The 22051-nt window shown below is 46.4% G+C and overlaps 1 protein-coding gene across 11 annotated transcripts in view; it reads right to left on the bottom strand.

Annotated features, from left to right (window-relative positions):
- The window catches only part of SETD4 (SET domain containing 4), a 431158-nt gene that overhangs the window by 397237 nt on the left and 11870 nt on the right, over nt 1–22051 (bottom strand). For 10 of the 11 annotated variants that reach the window (XR_014015954.1, XR_014015955.1, XR_014015956.1 and 7 more), the window contains 6 exons: nt 20727–21156; nt 18167–18341; nt 16399–16480; nt 15387–15467; nt 12754–12877; nt 11478–11644 (listed from right to left, as the gene is read on the bottom strand). Coding sequence is in view for 2 of the 11 variants with exons in the window: in XM_081235413.1 (XP_081091539.1) it covers nt 11510–11644; nt 12754–12877; nt 15387–15467; nt 16399–16480; nt 18167–18341; nt 20727–21156 (1027 nt within the window). In the remaining 9 variants the exon portion in view is untranslated. Of the gene's footprint in view, nt 1–11374; nt 11645–12753; nt 12878–15386; nt 15468–16398; nt 16481–18166; nt 18342–20726; nt 21157–22051 lie in introns of those variants that run through there. The other variant, XM_081235412.1, reaches the window with a different exon arrangement.

Here is a 22051-nt window from a genome sequence, read left to right as displayed (position 1 = left end):
AAAATCTAGAGACAAACAATAATAGAAACACAGCATACAAAAACTTATGCGATGCAGCAAAAGTGGTTCTAAGAGGGAAGTTTATAGCAATGAATGCCTACATTAAGAAAAAAGATCTCAAATAAACAACATAACCTTACTCCTGAAGGAACTAGAAAAGGAAAAATAAACTAAGCCCAAAGTTAGCATAAGGAATGAAATAAAAATTAGAATATAAATAAAGGAAATAGAGATGAGAAAGACAATAGAAAAAGATAAACAAAACTAAGTTGGTTTTTTGAAAAGATAAACAAAATTGACAAGCCTTTAGCTAGACTAAGAAAAAAAAAAGAGACTACTCAAATTAATAAAATTATAAATGAAAGAAGAGACATTATAACTGATACCACAGAAATTCAAAGGATCATAAGAGACTACCATGAACAACTATATGCTAATGAATTAATTTAGAAGAAATGGATAATTTCCTAGAAACACACAACTTACCAAGAATGAATCATGAATTAATAGAATGTATGAACAGACCAATAATGAGTAAGGAGATTAAATAGGTAATCAAAAATCTCCAAAAATAAAAGCCCAGATGACTTCACAGGTGAATCCTACCAAACATTTAAAGAAAAATTAATGCCAATCCTTTTCAAACTCTTCTAAAAAACTGAAAGGGAAGGAAAACTTCCAAACTCATTTTACAAGATCAGCATTACCCAGATACCAAAGCCAGATAAGAACACTACAAGAAAAGAAAATTATAGGTCAATCATCAGAGATTGAACACAGATGCAAAAATCCTCACCAAAATACTAGCAAACTGAATTCAAGAACACATTGAGGACTTCCCTGGTGGCGCAGTGGTTGACAGTCTGCCTGCCGATTCAGGGGACACGGGTTCGTGCCCTGGTCCGGGAAGATGCCACATGCCGCGGAGCGGCTGGGCCCGTGAGCCATGGCCGCTGAGCCTGCGCATCCGGAGCCTGTGATCCACAACGGGAGAGGCCACAACAGTGAGAGGCCTGTGTACCGCAAAAAAAAAAAAAGAACACATTGAAATGATCACAAACCATGATTAAGTGGGATTCATCCTTGGGATGCATGGATAATTGAACATATGTAAATCAATAAATGTGATACATCACATTAACAGAATGAAGGATAATAATCAAATGATCATTTCAATAGATGCAGAAAAAGCACTTGACAAAATTTAACATCCTTTCATGATAAAAACTCTCAACAAATCAACTATAAAAGAAATGTTTCTCAGCATAATAAAGGCCATATATGAAAAGTCCACAGCTACATCATACTCAATGGTAAAATTTTAAAGCCTTTCCTCGGGCTTCCCTGGTGGCGCACTGGTTGAGAGTCCACCTGCCAATGCAGGGGACATGGATTCGTGCCCCAGCCCGGGAAGATCCCACATGCTGCGGAGAGGCTAGGCCCATGAGCCATGGCCGCTGGGCCTGCGCATCCGGAGCCTGTGATCCACAACGGAAGAGGCCACAACAGTGAGAGGCCCGCGTACAGCAAAAAAATAAATAAATAAAAATTAAAAAATAAAATAAAATAAATAAAGCCTTTCCTCTAAGATCAGGAACAAGACAAGGATACCTACTCTCACCATTTCTATTCAACATAGTGCTGGAAGTCCTAGCCTTAGCAATTAGGCAAGAAAAAGAAATAAAAGGCATCCAACTCAGAAAGGAAGTAGCAGAATTATGTTTGCAGATGATACAATCTTAGACATAGATAACCCTGAAGATTCACCAAAAATCTGTTAGAACTAATAAATAAATTGCAGGATACAAAATCAACATCGGAAAGCAGTTGCATTTCTATACACTAATAACAAACTATCTGAAAGATAAATTAAGAAAGCAATCCCATTTATAGAAGCATCAAAAACAATAAAATACTTAGGAATAAATTAGCCAAGGATGTGAAAAGACCTGTACTTAAAACTATAAGACAGTGTTGAAACAGACTGAAGAAGACACAAATAAATGTAAATATATTCCATGTTCATGGATTGGAAGAATTAATATTATGAAAATGTCCACACTACCCAAAGTGTTCTAGAGATTCAGTGCAATCCCTATCAAAATTCTAATGGCATTTTTCACAGAAACAGAAAAAAACTACCCTAAAGTTTGTATGGAACCACAAAAGACCCTGAAGAGCCACAGTAATCATGAGAAAGAAGAACAAAGTTGGAGGTATCATATGTCCTGATTTCAGACTATATTACAAAGTTACAGTAATCAAAAAAGTATGGTACAGGCATAAAAACAGTCACATAGACCAGTGGAACAGAATAGAGAGCCCAGGCATAAACCCACACATATATGGTCAACTAATTTTTGAAAGGGTATCAAAAATCCACATTGGAGAAAGAATAACCTCTTCTAACAAATGGTATGGAGAAAACCAGATATCTACATGCAAAAGAATGGAACACTATCTTACACCACACAAAAAAATTATCTCAAAATGGACTTAAATGTAAGACCTGAAACTGTAAAACTCCTGGAGGAAAACATAGGGAAAAAGATCTTTGACAGTGGTCTTGGCAATCACTTCTTAGATAAGATATCAAAAGTACAGGCAACAGAAGCTAAAATAAACAAGTGGAACTGTATCAAACTAAAGAGCTTCTACACAGCAAAGCAAACAAGCAATAATTTTAAAAGTTAGCCTACAAGATGGGAGAAAATATTCACAAATTGTGTATCTGAAAATATACAAAGAACTCATACAACTCAATAGCAAAAAAGCAAATAATCCAATTTAAAAGCAGGCAAAGGACCTGAATAGACATTTTTCCAAAGAAGGCATACAAAAGTTATATGAGAAGGTGCTCAACATCACTAATCATCAGGGAAATGCAAATCAAAACCACCTCACACCTGCTAGGATGGCTACTATCAAAAAGACAAAAGATAACAAGTGTCGGTGTGGATGTGGAGAAAAGGGAACCCTTATACACTACTGATGGAAATGTAAACTGATACAGCCATTATGGAAAACAGTATGGCAGTTCCTCAAAAAAGTAAAAATTTAACTACCCTGTGACCCAGCAATCCCATTCCTGGGTTATATCTGAAGGAACTGAAATCAGTATCTCAAAGAAATATCCATACACCCATGTTCACTGCAGCATTATTCACAATAGCCAAGATATGGAAACAACTTAAAATGTCCTTCAGCAGATGAATGAATAAAGAAAATGTGGCACATATATACAATGGAATATTACTCAAACATAAAAAAAGAATGAAATCCTGTCATTTGCGACAACATGGATGAATTTGGAGATAACCCAGATCAAGAAAGACAAATACTTATGATATCACTTATCTGTGGAATTTTTTTAAAAAATCCAATTTCATAGAAACAGAAAATAGAATGGTGGTTATCAGGGGTTGGAAGGAGGGAGAAATGTCAAAGGGTATAAATTTCAATTATCAGAAGAATAAGTTCTGCAGGTCTAATGCACAACATGGTGACTAGTTAATAATATGGTATTGTGGACTTGAAGTTGCTGAAAGTAAATCTTAAGCATTCCCACCACACACACATGCGCATGCACACGCGGGCACACAATGAGTTAACTGTGTGAGATAATAGATGTGTTCGTTATCTTGATCTTGGTAATCATTCTAAAATGAGTATGTATCAATATATCAAATCATCATCTTCTACATTTTAAATATATACAATTATATTTGTCAATTATTCCTCAATAAACATTTTTTTAAAGGCTCCACATGTGATTCCCTTGAATGGCTAAGGCTGCGAACCGCTGGTCCCACCTTCACTATCTGAGGCTCAGAGGCCAGTCACCCAGGACACTGAGTCCCAGAAACGACCTGAGAATCGAAGGTCTGTGCTGCCCATCTCCAACATGCTCTATACGTGACCTGCTTCCTCAATGACCTCCTGAAACCCCCTCTCCTCTTAATCAGTTTAGAGTCTCCCTTTGTGAAAAGGGCAAAGTTAGAACTGCAATTACTTACTGCCCTAATAACTGCTTAGTAGATGCTTTGCAGTCCTGGGTTTTGCCTCACCTTCTGATTCTAGGCACCAGAAGGCGTCCGAATGCTTGTGGCCAGAGCTGCAGAGCTGGACAGGGACCCTTGATATCAACAGGGATCCCCAGCCCAGGACAAATTTCTCCGGGATGGGAGAAGCCTGCCTGGCGGGACCACTCTCCCCTCCTTGCCCCTCTAATAACACCTGCTGCCCTTTATGGGATGTGGGTCTTCACGGTGAGTGGGAGAGGCTGGAAAACTGAAATTCGACCATAAAAAGTCAGGCTGCAGGGAGAGGGCTTGGCCCGCAGGGACTTCCGGGCAGGCCTTCTTTCTCCTCAAAGCTCGGTGCTGCCGGTGCCTTGTGGCCAATGAAGTCGCCCATTGTAACACAAAAATGAGACACAACAAAAACTGCTCTCAGGTGGCCCATCCCTATACCCTGCACCCTAGGTTGCCCATCTTTGGAGGCAGAAACAGGGGTGGCTGACAGGTGATAGACTTGAACTCAGACACTCCTGGGGTCAAACCCCAAGTGTATGATGTAGGATAAGTCCCCTGACCCCACTATGCCTCAGTTTCTTCACATCTAATAAAGACATAATACGTGCGTCCCAGAGCCACCGTGAGACCAGAGGAGGGGCTGAAATGAGGACAGTGGCCAAACCCAGGAAGGACTCAGCTCCAGCGCGTCCCTTCTCAAACCCTTCTCAGGCTGACGCTACGGCTTCCCTTTCTCCTCCAACAGCCCCGCTCCCACTTTCTGATTCTTCCCTGGAAGAATACAGTTTGGGGAGTTCATTTGGGACAGTATCTGGATCTTACACTCTGGAAGGAGGATGCAGGAAAGCAGAAAGTCTGCTAGAAACAGCAAGCAAATGTGGGTTCTGATGCTAAGTCCATGGCCCAGAGCAAGCTTCTCACTGTCTGGGAGCTTCACCCACAAAATAAGGGGTCAGAGTGGATCACCCCAAGGACGTCTCTCACTGCCACCCTCTGATGCTACACGTATTCAGAGGCCCAGGGTCGGAGTCACACGATCGAGGGTCAGGTCTGTCTAACACTTCACCTCAAGAACCTGTGAAATGACAGCTGAAGCCCTGGGACCAAGGACCAGGGCGCAGCCCCTCCTCTGGCGTCTCTAGGTCAGTGGTTTGCAGACAGCGCGCCCTGAAATCACCTGGGGCCTCAACAAATACACATTCCCGGACCTACCTCCCAGAGACTGACTCAGTGGGTCTGGACTGGGCTCGTGTCCCCTGGCTGTCTCTGATGCCAGGGTCAGGGGACCCCACTGTGACAAACGTGCTCCTAATAAAGGCTCCTCCTGCCTGCGATGGAGACCGGCCTCACCGCCACCCTCACGTCACTCCGCATTCCTTCTCTCCTCGGAGCCTGTTTCCTTTTCTCGAAAACGTGGCTAATAACACGCCCTCTCAGGGTCAATGTGAAGTCAGGTTCCCTGGGCCCTGAGTCTGCTCTTCCATGTACTAAGGCGTCTCTGCTTGTCAAGAGAAGGCCAGTGATCAAGCCAGGAGGGAGCGTGCTTCAACAGCAGGACCGCAGATCCCAGCCCTCCAAATGCTCATCCAAGGGCGACCACTCCAGCTCCACTGAGTCCACGTGGTCCTCATCAGGTGAGGGCAGGTGCCCACCTAAGCCCGCCTGTGCTTCAGACACTGTCACAGGAGCAACAACTTTAGGAGAGTGGGGTATGGAGGCTGACCGAGGTTTGAATCCTAGCTGTGTGACCTCAGCAATAACTCTACCTTTCTGAACCTTTGTCTCCACATTTACAAAATCAGGAAAGTTATTACCGCTCAGATCATTGTAAGAATTAAACGAGGTGCTAAATGTCACGCGTCGGACAGAGGACCTAATGCTGCCAGGCCTCTACCATCGTCATCAGACTGACAAACTCTAGCCCTGCCTGTGAAAAAGTGTTAGCTGAGCATGAGAAGAGGGATAGAATTGAATTCCCTGGCGGTCCAGTGGTTAGGACCCTGCACTTTCACTGCCGAGGGCGCAGGCTCAATCCCCTCGCCAGGGAACTAAGATCTCACAGGCGCACGGTGGCGTGGCCAAAAACCAATTTAAAAAATTAAGAAAGAAGAGGGATAGAATTCTCCAATAGGTACTAACCCTATTTTTTTAAAAAGAATAGCTTTATTGAAATATAACTCACATGCCATACCATGCACCCATTTAAAGTATATAATTCAATGGGTTTTAGTATATTCAGAGTTGTGCAACTATCACAATTTTAGAACATTTTCATCAACCCAGAAAGAAACCCCCTACTCTTTGGCTGTCACCCTCCAATCCCTCGAGCACCCTGCCCCACGCCACAGCACCTGCTAATCTACCTTCGATCTCTATTCTGGAAATTTCATGCAAATAAAATTCTATGTGGCCTTTTGTGACTGAATTCTTTCATTCAGCGTTAACGTTTTCAAGGTCCATCCATGTGGCATGTGTTGGGACTTCATTCCTTTCTATGGCTGAATGATATTCCATTTTATGGGAAGACCACATTTTGTTTATCTATCTATTCATCCACTGATGGACGTCTGGGTTTGGGGCTGTTATGAATAATGCTGCTATGAATATTCATGCCCATGTTTTTGTGTGGACATATGTTTTCAATTCTCTTGGGTATGTACCTAAAGGGGGAATTGCTGGGTCATAAAATAACTCTATGCTTATCAACCTCTTGAGCCACTGCCAAACTATTTTCCAAAGTAGCTACACCATCTTCCTTTCCCACCAGCAGTGTGTGGGGTTCCGATTTCTCCATATCCTCAACAACACGGGTTATTATCCACTTTTCTTACGATTGCTGTGCGAGTGGGTATGAAACGGTAACCTTACATGTTTCTTAAATCTAACTATATTTCTGTGAGCAGTTTTTTTTTAATTTTACTCATAGCCTGATGTTAAAACTACATGGAACAGAAGGAAATTAAACAAGAAAATATCCCCTCAAGGAAAGGTTACAACAAAATGATGAAGACAGAGAAATGCCCTTTGCAAGGTGAGCGGGAACAGCCCTGGAGAGATAGCAGATGGCACTGCTGTACATGACGCATTGTATCGTTGTATGTGGTACAATGACACCGATGTATGCGGTACACCGCATTGCTGTATGTGGTATGACGTTGTTGCCTGTGGTACAATGACCCTGATGTATGTGATACAATGACACTGGTGTGTGTGGTACATTGGCAGGGATGTAGAAAAGTGCATCAAGCCTTCCTCCTAATCTTCCTTTCCCTTTAATTCACATATGACTTCCTGGACCTGTAAAAACAAAGCTCTTTTCCAAGTAAACCAACATGGTGGCATTCCTGACAAAGCTCTCTATTCACATGTCAGCTGACAACCCAAAACAGGTTTTGTTATACTCTTCTCCTCGGGACAAAACTTACTGCTGCCCAACACTAATCTATCACAGAATATAGCTGCGGTTTACCAACTAAAGGAGGAGCTAAACTAAGTCCCCCATTTCTGTGCCCGGACTCCCCTCCAAGGGGGCGTCCAGGTGTTTCAGGGAAAGCCATTTTCACAGCATTACAGCGCTGATTTCCTGAAAGGCCATTAACAGTCTCCATCTTCAAGCAGAAGCACTTAAAGTGCCCCAGTCGGAGGAGAGTCTCCTCTGTTTTTAGCTTGAAAGATTTCAGGCATGCCTCGAACCATCCTTCACTTCTTGGTGTCTGCCCCCTCAGGCCAAGGCAGCCCTGGGAGGTTTACCACCCACACACTCCGGAACCAGATACAAACAAGGGTGGGTGTACTACGAACCTCAGGCCTGCCCAAGGCCTAGGAGAGAGAAAACAGAAAAGGGGGCAGGAGAACAATGGTAGTGAGGGGGAGAGGCGGTACATGGGAGAAGGGAGCAAACAGTTCTGCTGGTAAGGGACAGTGCAGGCTGCCCCCGTGTGGCAGACGCGGGGTGCTGGCCCTCACAGGGACGGGCAAGGAGGAGCCTAGGGAGGCGGTGTGTGACCTCCCTGGGGTTCGCCCTGAGGGCCAGACTGTCCACAGGAGCCACGCGTTTCTTGCAAAGAGTCTGAATGCATTTATACACCAAGCGTCATCTGCAAACTGAAAGTCTTATACTTTTGTTTTCTTTTTTTTTAAATTAATTTTTATTGGAGTATAGTTAATTTACAATGTTCTGCTAGTTACACATGTACATATATCCACTCTTTTTTAGATTCTTTTCCCATATAGGTCATTACAGAGCATTAAGTAGAGTCCCCCGTGCTATACAGTAGGCCCTTATTATACTGCTGTTTACAAGTAAGGGTAGATCTGTCATGGATGATGAAACAGCTCTCATGTGTCAATGTCTCTGAGTACTTGCTTCTTGTCATTGTTCACTTTTTATAACCACGGACAACTAAAGCACAAGTCCACATGGGTCTGAGAAGTTTTTCCCGTTGGGGGGCGAGGGGCTTTAATTTCTAAAGCTATAAAGCACTCTCAAGTGAGAATTAATATATTTAGGTCGTAAATGTCCACAAATAGGGGACAGGAAAAATAAATGATGCTGTAGTAGTGCAGGGTCAGCACCCCACGGCCCGTGGCCTGTCTTGGTAAATCAAGCTTTACTGAAACACAGTCATGCATGTCTATACATTGTCTATAGCTGCTGTGTACTACAGTCGGGACAAAGACCATATGGCCCAGAAAGCTTAAAATATTTACTATTTGGTCCTTTACAGAAAAAGTTGGTGAACCCCTGGTATAGTGTATCATGAAACACACTACAGCTATTAAAAAGCAGAGTCAGGGGGGGACTTCCCTGGCAGTCCAGTGGTTAAGACTTCGCCTTCCAATGCAGGGGGTGAGGGTTCGATCCCTGGGCGGGGAGCTAAGATCCCACATGCCTCGCGGCCAAAAAACGGAAACATAAAACAGAAGCAAAAATTGTAACAAATTCAATAAAGACTTTTTAAAAAATGGTCCACATCAAAAAAATCTTTAAAAAAACAACAACAACAAAGTCAACCTCAACTGCATCTATGAACAGGCAGAGATGCTCAAGATACAATAATGAAGATGTTTTATTTCTAACTGACCCCTGAGGTGAGTGGGCCCCGTTCACTTGTTTTTTGTTGAGCTTCACGAGAGGAATTCGCTTCTGGGGAAGGCTGAAAACAGGGCAGGGAAGACAGGACTCTGGGCAACAGAAACGCCGGGGCTGGGGCAGCCCCCACCCCCCATGACCCATCCAGGGATCCCCGAGGCCTGAGGAGTGTATACACCCCCTTCCCACGCTAGCTCTGAAAAGGATAAAAAATACTCCTAGGTAAGGACAGAGGTCAAAACATAACCATGGCCTTAGGTCAGTTTCCCTACACAGAGGCCCAGAAGCAAGCAGACGTCCCCACTGAGGCACGGCTGCGCTGGGCGGAGCTGGGTTCCCCCAGGGGCGAAGCTGAAAGAGCTGCGCAGGGCGCCCAGCCCTTCTTCCCTAACTGGCAGTCAGGTAAGCCCTGCCCGTCAGGTAAGCCCTGCCCAGCGAGGTGCGGGGACCCGCCCCGTCCTCCTGGAAACCCCCAGAAGCCTCCTGCAACGGCCAGCTCGATGCGTCCACGCCGCCGGGAAGGCAGGCAGGCCGAGCCGCTGGGTCCCCGGGGCACAGAGGCCAGCCCCTTGGCCCCCCACCCCGCGGGCAGGACCCGCTTCCGCCCCGGGACCAGCCACGCGGCGCCTGTGCGCTCGCGCCTTCCCGGGGACGGGCTGGCGGTGGGACCGGGCGCGGCCACATCAGCCGGGGGAGGAACCGGCTCCTGGGATGTTTCTCATCCCCGCTCTCACATCGCAGGGCGGCGACAGCGAGGCCGACCCCGTCGCGGACTCCCCAACAAACCTGCAGTGAAATCGCGCGCCCAGCAAGGCCTGTGGGCGAGGAGCGCGGCCGTCGGTGAGGATGGGGGAGAGGCACGTACCCGAGTCAGGAGAGCGCGGGATTCCGGACACAGGCGCCCCCCGAGCTATGACCCATGTCCCCAGGAGGGTCGGCTGAGGGGCACCATCGCTCTGCCACACGCTAGGTGTGGGATCTCAAGCCGTTTCTTCCCGTCTTTGTAAAATAGGGCGGCTGTGAGGCTTCCGTACAACTCCGCGCACCAAGCCCAGAGCACAGGGCCTCGACCCAGCGACGCTAACGTTTAATAAACATTACTACCGTATGTTTCAACAACGTCCAGTTTTTATAATAAGCACGTATTTGCTTCTGGGATATATGATGACACCCGCTCTGACCCCCTCACAGTTGTTAATTGACCAGCATGAAAACGCTGTGAGAAGTTTAAATCCAGAGCCAAGATCTAAAAAGCACTAATTAGAGCACACTTTATATAAAAACCATACTCAGTGCCATCAACAGCCTAAAGTGCTTGTATTGTCTTTAAAAAAAAAAAAAGAAAAGAAAAAAAAGGAAAGCAAAGCCTGAATTCAAAATGACCAAGTGAGCACAAAACTTTATCTCCTATTCCTCCCAATACCCCCATTAAAATGAAGAAAAGGAGCAGAATAAAAGGGTTAAACACCCACCACAAAGCATGGGAAAGGCACACGGGCTGACCAGAGATCTGAACACATTCTGGGAAACTGTAAACAGAGGGAGGGCTGGTGAGGCTCCACTGGTGAGGCACCTCCCGACAAGGACGAACTCGCTTTCTGCGCACAGAAATCACAGGTAGTCAGGGCTGGAGGGGCCTCCCCGTGAGCTGATCCCTGGTCCTCAGCAGACAGGGGAGGCGCAGACGGGGAGGAGCAGCACCACCGGGGCCTGTGCCGCAGGCCCTGCTGCTAGGTGGGAGCACAGGGGACCCCCGTTACAAGCTCATTTCTAGATGGGCAGTCGAGGACAGAAGATTCGAAGTGAGTTGCTCTAGCTCAGAGCGGCGGGGGCGGAGCCCAGCTGGGAGCCCAGACTGCTGGGCACCACCCCACACTGCCCCCTCCAAAGCCACTCAGCCACTCACCGCCACATGCCACATGCCCCTCAACCCTAACCCGCTGGCATCAGAGCACAGAGCAGCACGACGTCTTGTGCTTTTACGGCCGCTGAGTCAGGTAAGAAGCAGGACACCCAGAGGAAGACCACAAACGGGGCCCCGGGCTGACCCCGGCTCCCTCCCAGCCTCGCCCTCCCGTGACAATTCATACGTTCCTGGGACGTCTTCCTCCAGGACTGCTATTTGCTTTGACAGCAACAGAAATGCCGATGGGACGGAGTCCCCAGGACCTGCTCTGCCCCTACAGATGCCCTTTGACGTCCCCAAGCAGCCACCACTCCACCCCACAGACAGACAGAAGCAGGGGAGTAGGATTAAGCAGATAACTGTTTAATAGAAACCGCTCATTGACTGTAAATGATTCTGTATAAAATAAACCTTAGTTTAAAAATGTTTAAGAAGTCACACCCACCATTGGAGGTGATCACCTGCACTTCGGTGAAGTTACGTAAAAGCTGTTTGCAAACTGGTTAGGGTCTCAGCAGAGGCCTGGAGAATCTTCAGCTCTTCTGTCCACAGTGTTTCTACCAAAGTTAGTTGGTTTATCAAAGCCACTTCTTCATCTTTCATATGAGAAACCTGGAAGTTATTTTTAAATGATTTTCTTTAGTGTAGTAAAATATACATAAACATAAAATTTAACATTCTGACCATTTTTAAATGTACAATTCAGTGGCACTAAGTACATTCACAGTGTTATATAACCACAGCCACCATCCATCTCCAGAACTTTTTCATCATCCCAAACAGAAACTCTGTACCCATCAAACATTAACTCCCCATTTCCCCCTCCCCAAATCCCTGGTAACCTCTACTCTGCTTTCTGTCTCTATTTATTTGCCTATTCCAGATATCTCATTTAAGTGGAATCATACAGTACAGGGTATTTGTCTTTTTGGGTCGTGGTTTATTTCACTCAACACAATGTCTTCAAGTTTCAACAAAATTATTTTTTTTAATCCTAGTAATGTTTTCATTCAAATAAGCTAACTCCTCATTTAATTAAAACATTCATTAAATAAAAGGGAAAGACGGGACTTCCCTTGTGGCGCAGTGGTTAAGAATCAGCCTGCCAATGCAGGCGACACGGGTTTGATCCCTGGTCAGGGAAGATCCCACATGCCGCGGGGCAACTAAGCCCGTACGCCGCAACTACTCAGCCTGCGGTCTAGAGTCCGTGGGCCGCAACTACTGAGCCCACGCACTGCAACTACAGAAGCCTGCACACTCTAGGGCCCACGTGCCACAACTACTGAGCCCGCGTGCCACAACTACTGAAGCCCACGCGCCTAGAGCACGTGCTCCACAACAAGAGAAGCCACCACAATGAGAAGCCCGCGCTCCGCGACGAAGAGCAGCCCCTGCTCGCTGCAACTAGAGAAAGCCCACGCACAGCAACGAAGACCGAACCCGGCCAAAAAAAATTTTTTTTAACTAAAAGCAACTTAAAAATAAAAGGGAAAGAGTACCTTAAAAATCTATTACCTAGAATTCATGCAATAATTTTACCCATTAAAAGGTGTAGACACATTAACAGTGAAAACACGGATTACATCAGTGTTCATTTATTAAGGCATTAACAACACCCTAAGAAGGTGGACTATCCCTATCCAACAAGTATCAGTACAAAACAACTTCTTCATCAAAACACTTCTTTAAGAAAAGAACGCAATATTCTAGAAACATACCTTTTGAAGCACAGCCTTACTCTCCTTGATGAAATAATGGCATATTTTCTGGGCTATGTCCAAACTTGCCTTCTCATTTGTATCTGAAATTATTTCCCCAATAAGTACTTTTTTCCAGCATGTCCTAGAACCAAAATATTCAAGAGGTCATTTCAGCAGGTTTTCAAAAACAAAGGCGGCTTTTCCACTTGAACACTTCTCCTATTTTTCCAGAAACATAATAAAACGCATTCCATCAGCACGTTCCCTCAAACCTCCCACCACATGCAGGTCCTGTGTTGGAGCAGACAACGTATACAGGACAGAAGAAGGAACGCTGAGGATGAGAAGCGAGGGAACTGGCGCTCTCTGCAGGCAGGGCCTGAGTTTTATGAGCACCACAATCCTGTGTCTGGCACATGAGTAAGAAGAGTCACGTCCACCAGCCACAGGAAGAGAACAAGGGACAGACAGGAAGGTGAGTCCCCAGTCAAAATACTACCGACTAAGGAGCAAAGGCAGAGGTTTTCCTTTTCTTCAAATCACAGCCTCTCCTAAAAAAAATGGCAAACGGAACAGGACATGCTTCACAAAGTAAAATGCTCTACAGATGGAAAGAGGAATCTACAGTGAAGCCTTGCTCTACACGCAGGTCCTTCCAATTTTACACTAAGGAAGTCCGTAGGAAATGGGGCTCAGTGGGCCGGTGGGGCCAGCTTTCTGCAGGGGAGGCAAGAGGGGGCCGCGGCCAAGGTGCCGAGCAGGAGGGGCTGAGTCAAGCCTACAGGCCGGCGAGGTGCACTAACCAGGGAGGAAGGGGGCGGGGGGACGGATGCTGGATGCACAGAACGCGAAAGTGCACGTGGCTGAGGAGGGAAAGGCCACGGTGACGGCTCTACCATCCCAGTGGAGGGCACAGAAGTCGCTGAGAAATTCAGAACAGCCCAAAAGCCATACAGAAAATGAAGTCTTAGATGTCGTCAGCTTCAGGGATCATGGTGGCAACCCCAAGAGCAGATGAGTTCTTGGAAAAGAAAGGAAGTCAAGACATAACATTTGGGACTTCCCTGGCGGTCCAGTGGTTAAGACTCCGCGCTTCCACTGCAGGGGGCAAGGGTTCAAGCCCTGGTTGGGGAACTAAGATCCTGCATGCGCGTGGCACGGCCAAAAAAAAAAAAAAAAGAAAGAAAGAAAGAAGGAACGCCATTACTATGTGCCAGGAACAGTGCTTTATATGCAGTCATTATCTGTTTTAATCTTCACAACCGCCTAGCAAAGGAAGCATTATAATCCCCACCTCAGACACAAAGAAACTGAGAATCCGGAACAGTAAAGCACTCACCCTAAGTGATGGAGCTAATGAGAGGCAGATGCGTGCAAATGCCCGTCAGGCAGAATCCCAAACACATGCTTCCTCTGCCACACCACTCAGGTAGTCAGAAGGCACCCAAAGGGAAGAAAAGAGGCCACAGGAGGACCTCTGGGAAACATCCAGTTGCTTTATTTAATTTGAGGTTGACGTGTCTCCAAGAACGACTTAAAGAAACTTATGTGGGTACGCACAAGATAAAATAAAACACAAGGTGAATGGATAGGGAAAACAAGACGAAGGAAAGATGAGAAGAAGATAAGATACAGCCAGGAATGAGTCAGTGATACATTGCATGCCTTAGAGTCCTGCACACGTGGATGGACCACAAATTTGCCTCTGAGTTTTCTGGCGAGCAATAAAGAGAAGGAAACATGTCAGATACAGAATTCAGTGTCTGTACGACAAAAACACACCATCTGCTGAGAAGAGACACAACTGCTTCTGGTGTTGAGACCAGGGGATAGTTTTTCTCCCCAAGTCCCTAAAGAAAAGGAAGTAAGCAACATCGTAAACAGCAACATCACGGGCATGACGGAATGAGTACAAACTACTTCTAGGCACTGTGCTGAGGGCTACTTCTAGGCGTCATCTCACCTAATCCTCCCAACTGCTCGAGGATGGGGTTCGCCATCTTCGGGAAGTCCTCCCTGTGGTGTCTCTCACCTAAGATTTGCTAAGTAGCAGGCATTACTCCCCGAGTCCCTCGCAAGGAGCTCCAGGGCTGGGCAGCGCACGGCCGCGCGTGTGACTATCCTTTCCACGCTAAGGGAAGGACCCACAGCCTCTCAGGAATAGTGAGGACTTGACCAGGATGCGTGTCTACACCGGGGGCTCCTCCACCTGCCTCCTCTATGGAAATATCCAGGCCTCTCCTTGAGCAGGGGTCTGGATCTGCCCCCAGGACAGATGGTCAGGAGCTCGGTCTGTTCCCAGGAAAAACCCACCTGCTCAGAGGCTCTCCTCTGACCAGGGCCAACGTGCACGCTTTTCAAAGTGTTTACCCTGAACAACGAGCTGCAGGTCACCAGGGGGATACATGTGAGGAGAGACCAGTTCTCAGGCCCGTGTACTCTATGACTCTAAAACCAGAATTCCAGAAATGGTGCAAACCTAGAAGTGAACCACTCCCCACACGGGCAAGTTACACAGAGAATAAGCAACCCCAATATACAAGGGCATTCCTTTCTCCTCTGAGGTTGGGCCTTTGAATGTAAGCGCCAAAAAAGCCAAAGGTATGTCCAAATTGTAACTATAGCTCATGACCAACACACAGGGAACTTACAATTCTTCAGCTTCCAGACATAACAACTTAAGAGCTGTGAGTAACCGCCAAGACGGTCCATCCCATCCAAACGTCAAATTTCTAAAGTAGAAAAAGAATAGATATATGTATATGTATAACTAAATCACTTTGTTGTACACCTGAAACTGACACAAGATTGTAAACTGATTACACTCCAACATAAAATAAAAATTAAATTAAAAAAAAATTACCAATCTGTCATTTCGGTACTTCATTAAATCACGGTAAATGACTGAAAAGCCAAACATTTTTTTAAAGGGGCCACTAAACATTGCACAACCCATGGTCTTAGTCACAAAGAGAAAAGTAAGTCTGCAAATACTTAAGAATAAAGCCTGAGTAACAGAAAATTCTTTGTGTTAAAAAAAGAAAAAAAAGTAAAAAGCTATTTTTATTTGGTAAGAAGCTGAACTTGGATGAGGGGGCCACAGTGAGATGAATGATGAAGAATCTGGATGATCCTCAGGATCAAACAAATGGCAGCCACCAGAGCTAGTGTCCCTCACAGTGTCGCTGGATTATTTAGAACTTAATTTCACCTACAGAAGAAAATCTGAAAGGGAGGGTCTCAAACCCAGTTTATCCCATTTGGCGTGGAATCACCTAGGCTCCCCCCGTCCCAAAAGCCTGCATCCTGTTGCCAGGTGACTGACGGCCAGGCTGGCCTGCAGTAGCCGATGCCACCCCACCTGACCACATGTTCGCCACAAACACACTGGGCCACCGACCAGTACATACGGGGCTCTCCCGGTACAGAACTTGAGACTTCAAGCTTGTATCTTAGGTCCCCAAACAAGTCTCCTGACCAGCATCTTCCCCTCCTGTGTGTCCCGCAACATGAAGCACGATGTGCCGCACATAGTAAATGCCCAGTAAGCAGCTACCTGTCACCGGACACAAGTCAGGAGGCGGCTCACACCTGTAAAAACCCCAGCTCTCAACTTTTCATCCAGATTTCCTGAAAGAATGATTTCTGGAGAGAAACACTTACTCTATGAAGTCGTGATCCTCTAAAATGGAAATCTTTTGGTTTATTCGTTTATCTGTTGATGGAAGATATTTAACAAGTATATCTGCATAAAAAAAAAATCAGGCTGAGATTTAGGGTATAATTCAGGTGGAAGGGAGGTGGACCCTTTCTTCTCAGCTTACTTTCCTTCCCGTCAGCAATCAAGACGTGTAAACAATTTTACCTATTTCACATCAAAAACATCTAGTCTTCAAGCCCAACTCAATGAGAGTATGATTCAGCCCTTTGAAAAGCTACAAGAATTCCAAGGCAGGGGGCAAAACGTCTGCTACCTCAGCTGCTGCTCTCACTAAGCAAATCAACCCGTGAAATCGGGTAATGAAGACATTAGCAGGACTGCTAAGAAATTACACCCACCAGAAGTACAGACTCCGTACAAACATGAGGAGATGTTTCCAAGACTCAGTTTTTAAAAGCCAGAATTCAAAACTGTCTGGATATTAGTGACCGTAATCATAAACAACTGAAAATGAACATGCAAAAATTAACAAAGCTTTTTGGGATCATAGGATAACGAGGGATTTTTCTATTTTTAAAATTTCTTTTTACATTTCTCTACTTTTTTTTTTTTTTGCGGTATGCGGGCCGCTCACTGTTGTGGCCTCTCCCGTTGCAGAGCACAGGCTCTGGACACGCAGGCTCAGCGGCCATGGCTCATGGGCCCAGCTGCTCCGCGGCATGTGGGATCTTCCCGGACCGGGGCACGAACCCATGTCCCCTGCATCGGCAGGCGGACTCTCAACCACTGCGCCACCAGGGAAGCCCCTCTACTTTTATTTTTTAAATGCAGAAATAATGAAAGTGTGAATTTTGTTCAAATTATTTAACAAATCAATACTTCATGGTCATCGATATTAAAGTTATTCTGATAATATAAGGCTAATTTCAAAGCTAGCTTTCTAAGAGATCCAGCAAGGCCCAGTTTTCGCTTTCCCATTTCATTTTGAGAAATAACATTATTACTTTGGCTACTCATAGGATGGAGTAGTATCACCTTGACCAAGTCTCTATTTCCATTAGAACTTATATTAAAACCACCTCAAATTATACACTCAGTAAATCTCTAGCCATTTCTTCAATGCCTAGAAAACGATTTCTCTGCTGCTTCAAGGAAGGGGGAAAAAAATCAGCCCCCATGTACTATTTTTAATACTATATGTGAAATTTTCACAGCATAAAGTTAATAGGTAAATCATTATTTTAAAAAGAGTAATACCAATGATGATGCTAGGTAACAAAAGAACATAAATGGAATGCGTATTATATCATGCCATTAAACCGCCCAAAGAAGGACTGTGTAACATATTTACCCTGTGATTGGTACAGCACCTTACACACAGTGGGTGCTTCATAAATATGTTTTACTTGTCGCTCTCTAATCCTATTTTATCTTTAGTGACAACGTGTCAGTACAAAAAGTTCCATTTCTTGCCATCTATTAATACTCTATTTATTTCCCCAGTGGTTTCTCTTTTCTTCCATTCTACTGTCTGACCTAATGCAATAAAAATCTCAGTTCTTCTTATCCTCAATATCGATCAAAGCTTTGCTGGTTTTACTTCAACACTGAAATGACGTGGTCAATAAGAATTAGGCCAGCCCTGCCTAGGAGAAAATAAATGATATATGCTTTAAGGTTTTGCCATTGTTACAAAAACTTAACATAACCACAGATTGCGGGGTGGGGGATTCTATCATCTTAGTGATCAGAACCAAAGTTAATTCCAACCTTTTGAGACATAAACACAAGCATGAGGATTGCGGATGGAAACAAATCCGTACTCGAGGAGCAGGCGGTGGTTATCGTGAGGGCCATAGCAGATGAGCACCTCTTTGTGTTTCCCACAGCTCACAGCTGTTCTAATTTCATAACAGCGAGTTTCCTCATTAAATGCTGCTTTTACCTAGAAAAAAGAATTGTAAAAGATGTTTTTAAAGCAAAGCAGAAAACTAAAAAGATTAAGTGATCGTATTAATTTAAGCAGGATGCCGCTTTCAAGCACTCATCACGGAATTTATCCACGTGGAGAAAAAATGCCACGTCTGCACTTTGGCCTCTTTGGTTCTCCTCGACTTCACCCCATCGGGGTGGGAGGGAGTCCCACCTGGGGGCTCTGAGGATGGCCGAACACACGACACCTGACATCGGACAGATGACTAGCGGCAGTTTATTGTAAGTCACCCATACGGCCCGGGGGGAGGACACAGCACGCCACACAGGGCCGCACAGGGGCTGCGCCTGAGAGCAGAGTGACCGTAGAGGCCATGGGAAGCGGGCCTGCAGGCGCAAGGGGTGACACCCTGGTTCCCCGGGCGATGTGATTTTGCCTGTTTGAATAATTTTGAGGGCTGGCAGGGAGGTGACGCGCATTCGGTTGAGGACCAGGTGGGCTACAGCCAGTCCGGCTGAGGGCAAGTTCCCGCTGGGTGGGAAGCCTTGCCCGCTGGGTGGGAAATATCCGGAGAGGGCAGAGGAACTCACAGTCAGGCCTTCAGGGCCCCGCGAGGCCCAGACGTCAAGGCCGAGCATGAAATTTCAGGTCCGACGATACACACACAGCCTTTTGTGAGCAGCATGATGTTGGTTGAGACTGTCGTATGGATTTTGTGACAGCTTTGTTAGGTAATAGGCAGAGAGGAAAAGACCAAGGAGACCGGACTGCTCCCACAACAAGCGGCGGGTACAAGCACCGAGGCCTTCTCACTAAGCAGCAAACTGCAGTGAGACGAGGATAAGGAACAGGCTGAAATTCTACCTTGTGGCATCAACAAGAGATCAGGGCCAAGGCTCGCGGTGTCATGTCAAAAGCCGGCTGCAGCGCACTTTCGACCAGGGGCTGGCGATCTTTTTCCATGAAGGGCCAGAGAGTAACTATTTTAGGCTTTGCCAGGGTCCTGGGACCACGTGCCCTAGACTGTAGTTTGCGACGCCCTGACGCTCAACTGTAAAATCCCTGGTTTGGAACATAAATGCACTAACAGCCCAATAAAAATAAAGTCACGCCTATGGGGACTGACCGAGTGAGTCCCTGTGGCCAGTACCCTACTGTCCTGTACCCCCTTGACTTTATTTCAGCAATATCAGCCACAGAAACACCCATCTACCCTCAGTCTCCTTTGCTTAATTTTGTTAGAAATGCATCTTTCTGGGCTTCCCTGGTGGCGCAGTGGTTGAGAGTCTGCCTGGCGATGCAGGGGACGTGGGTTCGTGCCCCGGTCCAGGAAGATCCCACATGCCATGGAGCGGCTGGGCCCGTGAGCCATGGCCGCTGAGCCTGCGTGTCCGGAGCCTGTGCTCCGCACCGGGAGAGGCCACAACAGTGAGAGGCCCACGTACCGCAAAAAAAAAAAAAAAGAAAAAAAAAAGAAATGCATCTTTCTACAAAAGCAAGGAGCAGACAGGCACGGCGATCGCTGCGGCCTAAGAAAGCACAGGGAGGGTCTCCCCTCCATCCCCACACTGTCCTCTCGTGGGCACCTCAGGGTGGCGTGGATCACAAGGACAGCATGAGTGCAGGTGCCACCAGTGTGCCTGCAAGCGCACCCTGAACAGGCAACAGGTTAGCTGACACACAGACATCCTTTGCCCCCATGCCAGGCCTTCAGCCCCGTGTGCCCCGTGTGCAGATATAATCATCTCCTTTATGTGCTGGAGCAGAGAAGCCTGGGGAAGAAGAGATCTCCGACTGACTCCCAAAGTGGGACCCCTTAACGATTTCCCACAAATAGCCATCCAGCCAGAAACTGTTGATTGAACATTTGATTGAACAGTTGATTGAAACTGTTGATTGAACAGGCCTACTACGTGCCAGGCCCTGTGCTGAGCACTGGCGTTACAAAAAGTACAAGGCAAAGTCCCTGTCCTCTAAGACTGCAGAGCTCCAAGGGGGGGAAGGAGCAAGTCCCTCAGAGATCACGGCAAAATGCCGACAGCGATGCCACCAAGGGTGAAAGGGAAAGAGACCGGAAAGCAAGCGAGACTTCAGCCCCAGGTCTGAAAGGAGGAAGAAGGAGGCTGCACCATGGGGAGGTGGGGGAGGGCTAGGGTCCGGGCCACACAGGGGCTAGAGCACCTGCAGGCCTGGAGAGCAGAGCGGGGAAAGCGGCAAAGGAAAAGGATGCGGAGGGGAAAGAGGGTCGGGGAGAAAGAGAGGAGCCCGCCTGACGGCAGGTGGGTTTACCAGCTGCACCTCTCCCTGCGGCTCTGCTGGCTCTTCCGAGCCACAGGTTCTACACGTTAGAGTCCTTCCTACTGAGAGCAAACACGGGTCTCCCGGTTAACGTCTCACCTGGGCGTCAGGGCTGTGGTTCAGCAGATCGAGGAACGGGGCGAGCACGCAGGTGTCCGGCTCTGAGGAGAAGCACTGCCTCGGCGCGCGCTTCATGTACACAGCCCTGGTGTTGACGGTGCACCAAGCCCACAGGAGGGCGCTGTAGCTGAAGATACGCTCAACGGCCTCCGAAAACAGAGGCTGCAGGGAAGAGAAAAAGTCTCTGGAGGAAGAAACGAACTCCCGCACGTGGGTTCTCTGCTCTCTGGCCTTTGCTCTCAAAGGTTGGGGAAGAAGATTCACCACTTCTGGCGCCAAACAAACAGGGCAGGTGTAGGCCTTGGGCAAAACCTCCAGGTAAGGCTTCCAGGGAGACCGGTCCCCAGCATGCTTTTCTGAAACTAAAAAGGTGCAAAGAGCCAGCACAGGAGATGGAGGAGGCTGCCACCTTTTAAAATGAAAAGCAGATTACAGGAATTACTTTCATTCAAAATATGGCGTAAGCAAGAGGTACAGACATCCTAGGGCTTAGGTCTGCTCCCAGAGGGACTGTGGCCAAGTTCACCTAATGCACCCAAGAGAGGTCTCCCTTCCTCAAGGCTTTCCTCCCCGGATTGCAGCCCAGTACAAATGCAGTGAACCAGTCACACTGATACAAGAACTGGCTCACTAACCCGAGTTCCAGCTTTGTTTGCCAGAGATTCTTTCTTGCAGAAACCTCTCTGCTTCCAACTTGGTTCTCCAGTTTTAAAGCTTTTGCTGGAATTTCACTTGTTTCACTTGGTTAAGGATATAAATCTTGGGGGGTAGAGGGCAATTGGTGGGAAGAACCTAGACGTGCCCCATCCAACACAGTAACCGCTGGGTACATATAGCTATTTCAATTTTTTTTTAATTAAATAATATTGAAAATTCAATCCCCCAGTCATACAAGCCACATTTCAAGTGCTCTTGAGCCATATGTGGCTGGTGGCTACCATACCAGACAACACAAGGTAAAACAATGCCATCACTGCAGAAAGTTCTATTATGATACTAACCCAGGCAGAAAACTGAAGAGGCTCATTATACACCTGATCTAAAGCTTTTGTCTTAAATTTACCCATTCTATTGCAAATTATACATGGCAGTGTTTTTATTTGTTACCAATAAAAAGATCACGTTGCATGAATGTATTTAGGAAAGTTTTCATTAATCCTTCCAAGTCCAGATTCCTAAATTACCATGCATTCTACTCAAAATTTCAGAAAATGTTAAGACTAAGAGCATCCTTGTCTCTACTCAGGCCAATGAAAATACACCAGCCCTCTTACCAAAGTAAGCCAGGGGAAAAAAGTCCAGAA

The sequence above is a fragment of the Mesoplodon bidens genome (assembly GCF_964165515.1).
Source record: "Mesoplodon bidens genome assembly, chromosome: 5".
NCBI classification, from domain to species: domain Eukaryota; kingdom Metazoa; phylum Chordata; class Mammalia; order Artiodactyla; family Ziphiidae; genus Mesoplodon; species Mesoplodon bidens.
This window is presented reverse-complemented; position numbering and strand designations above follow the sequence as displayed.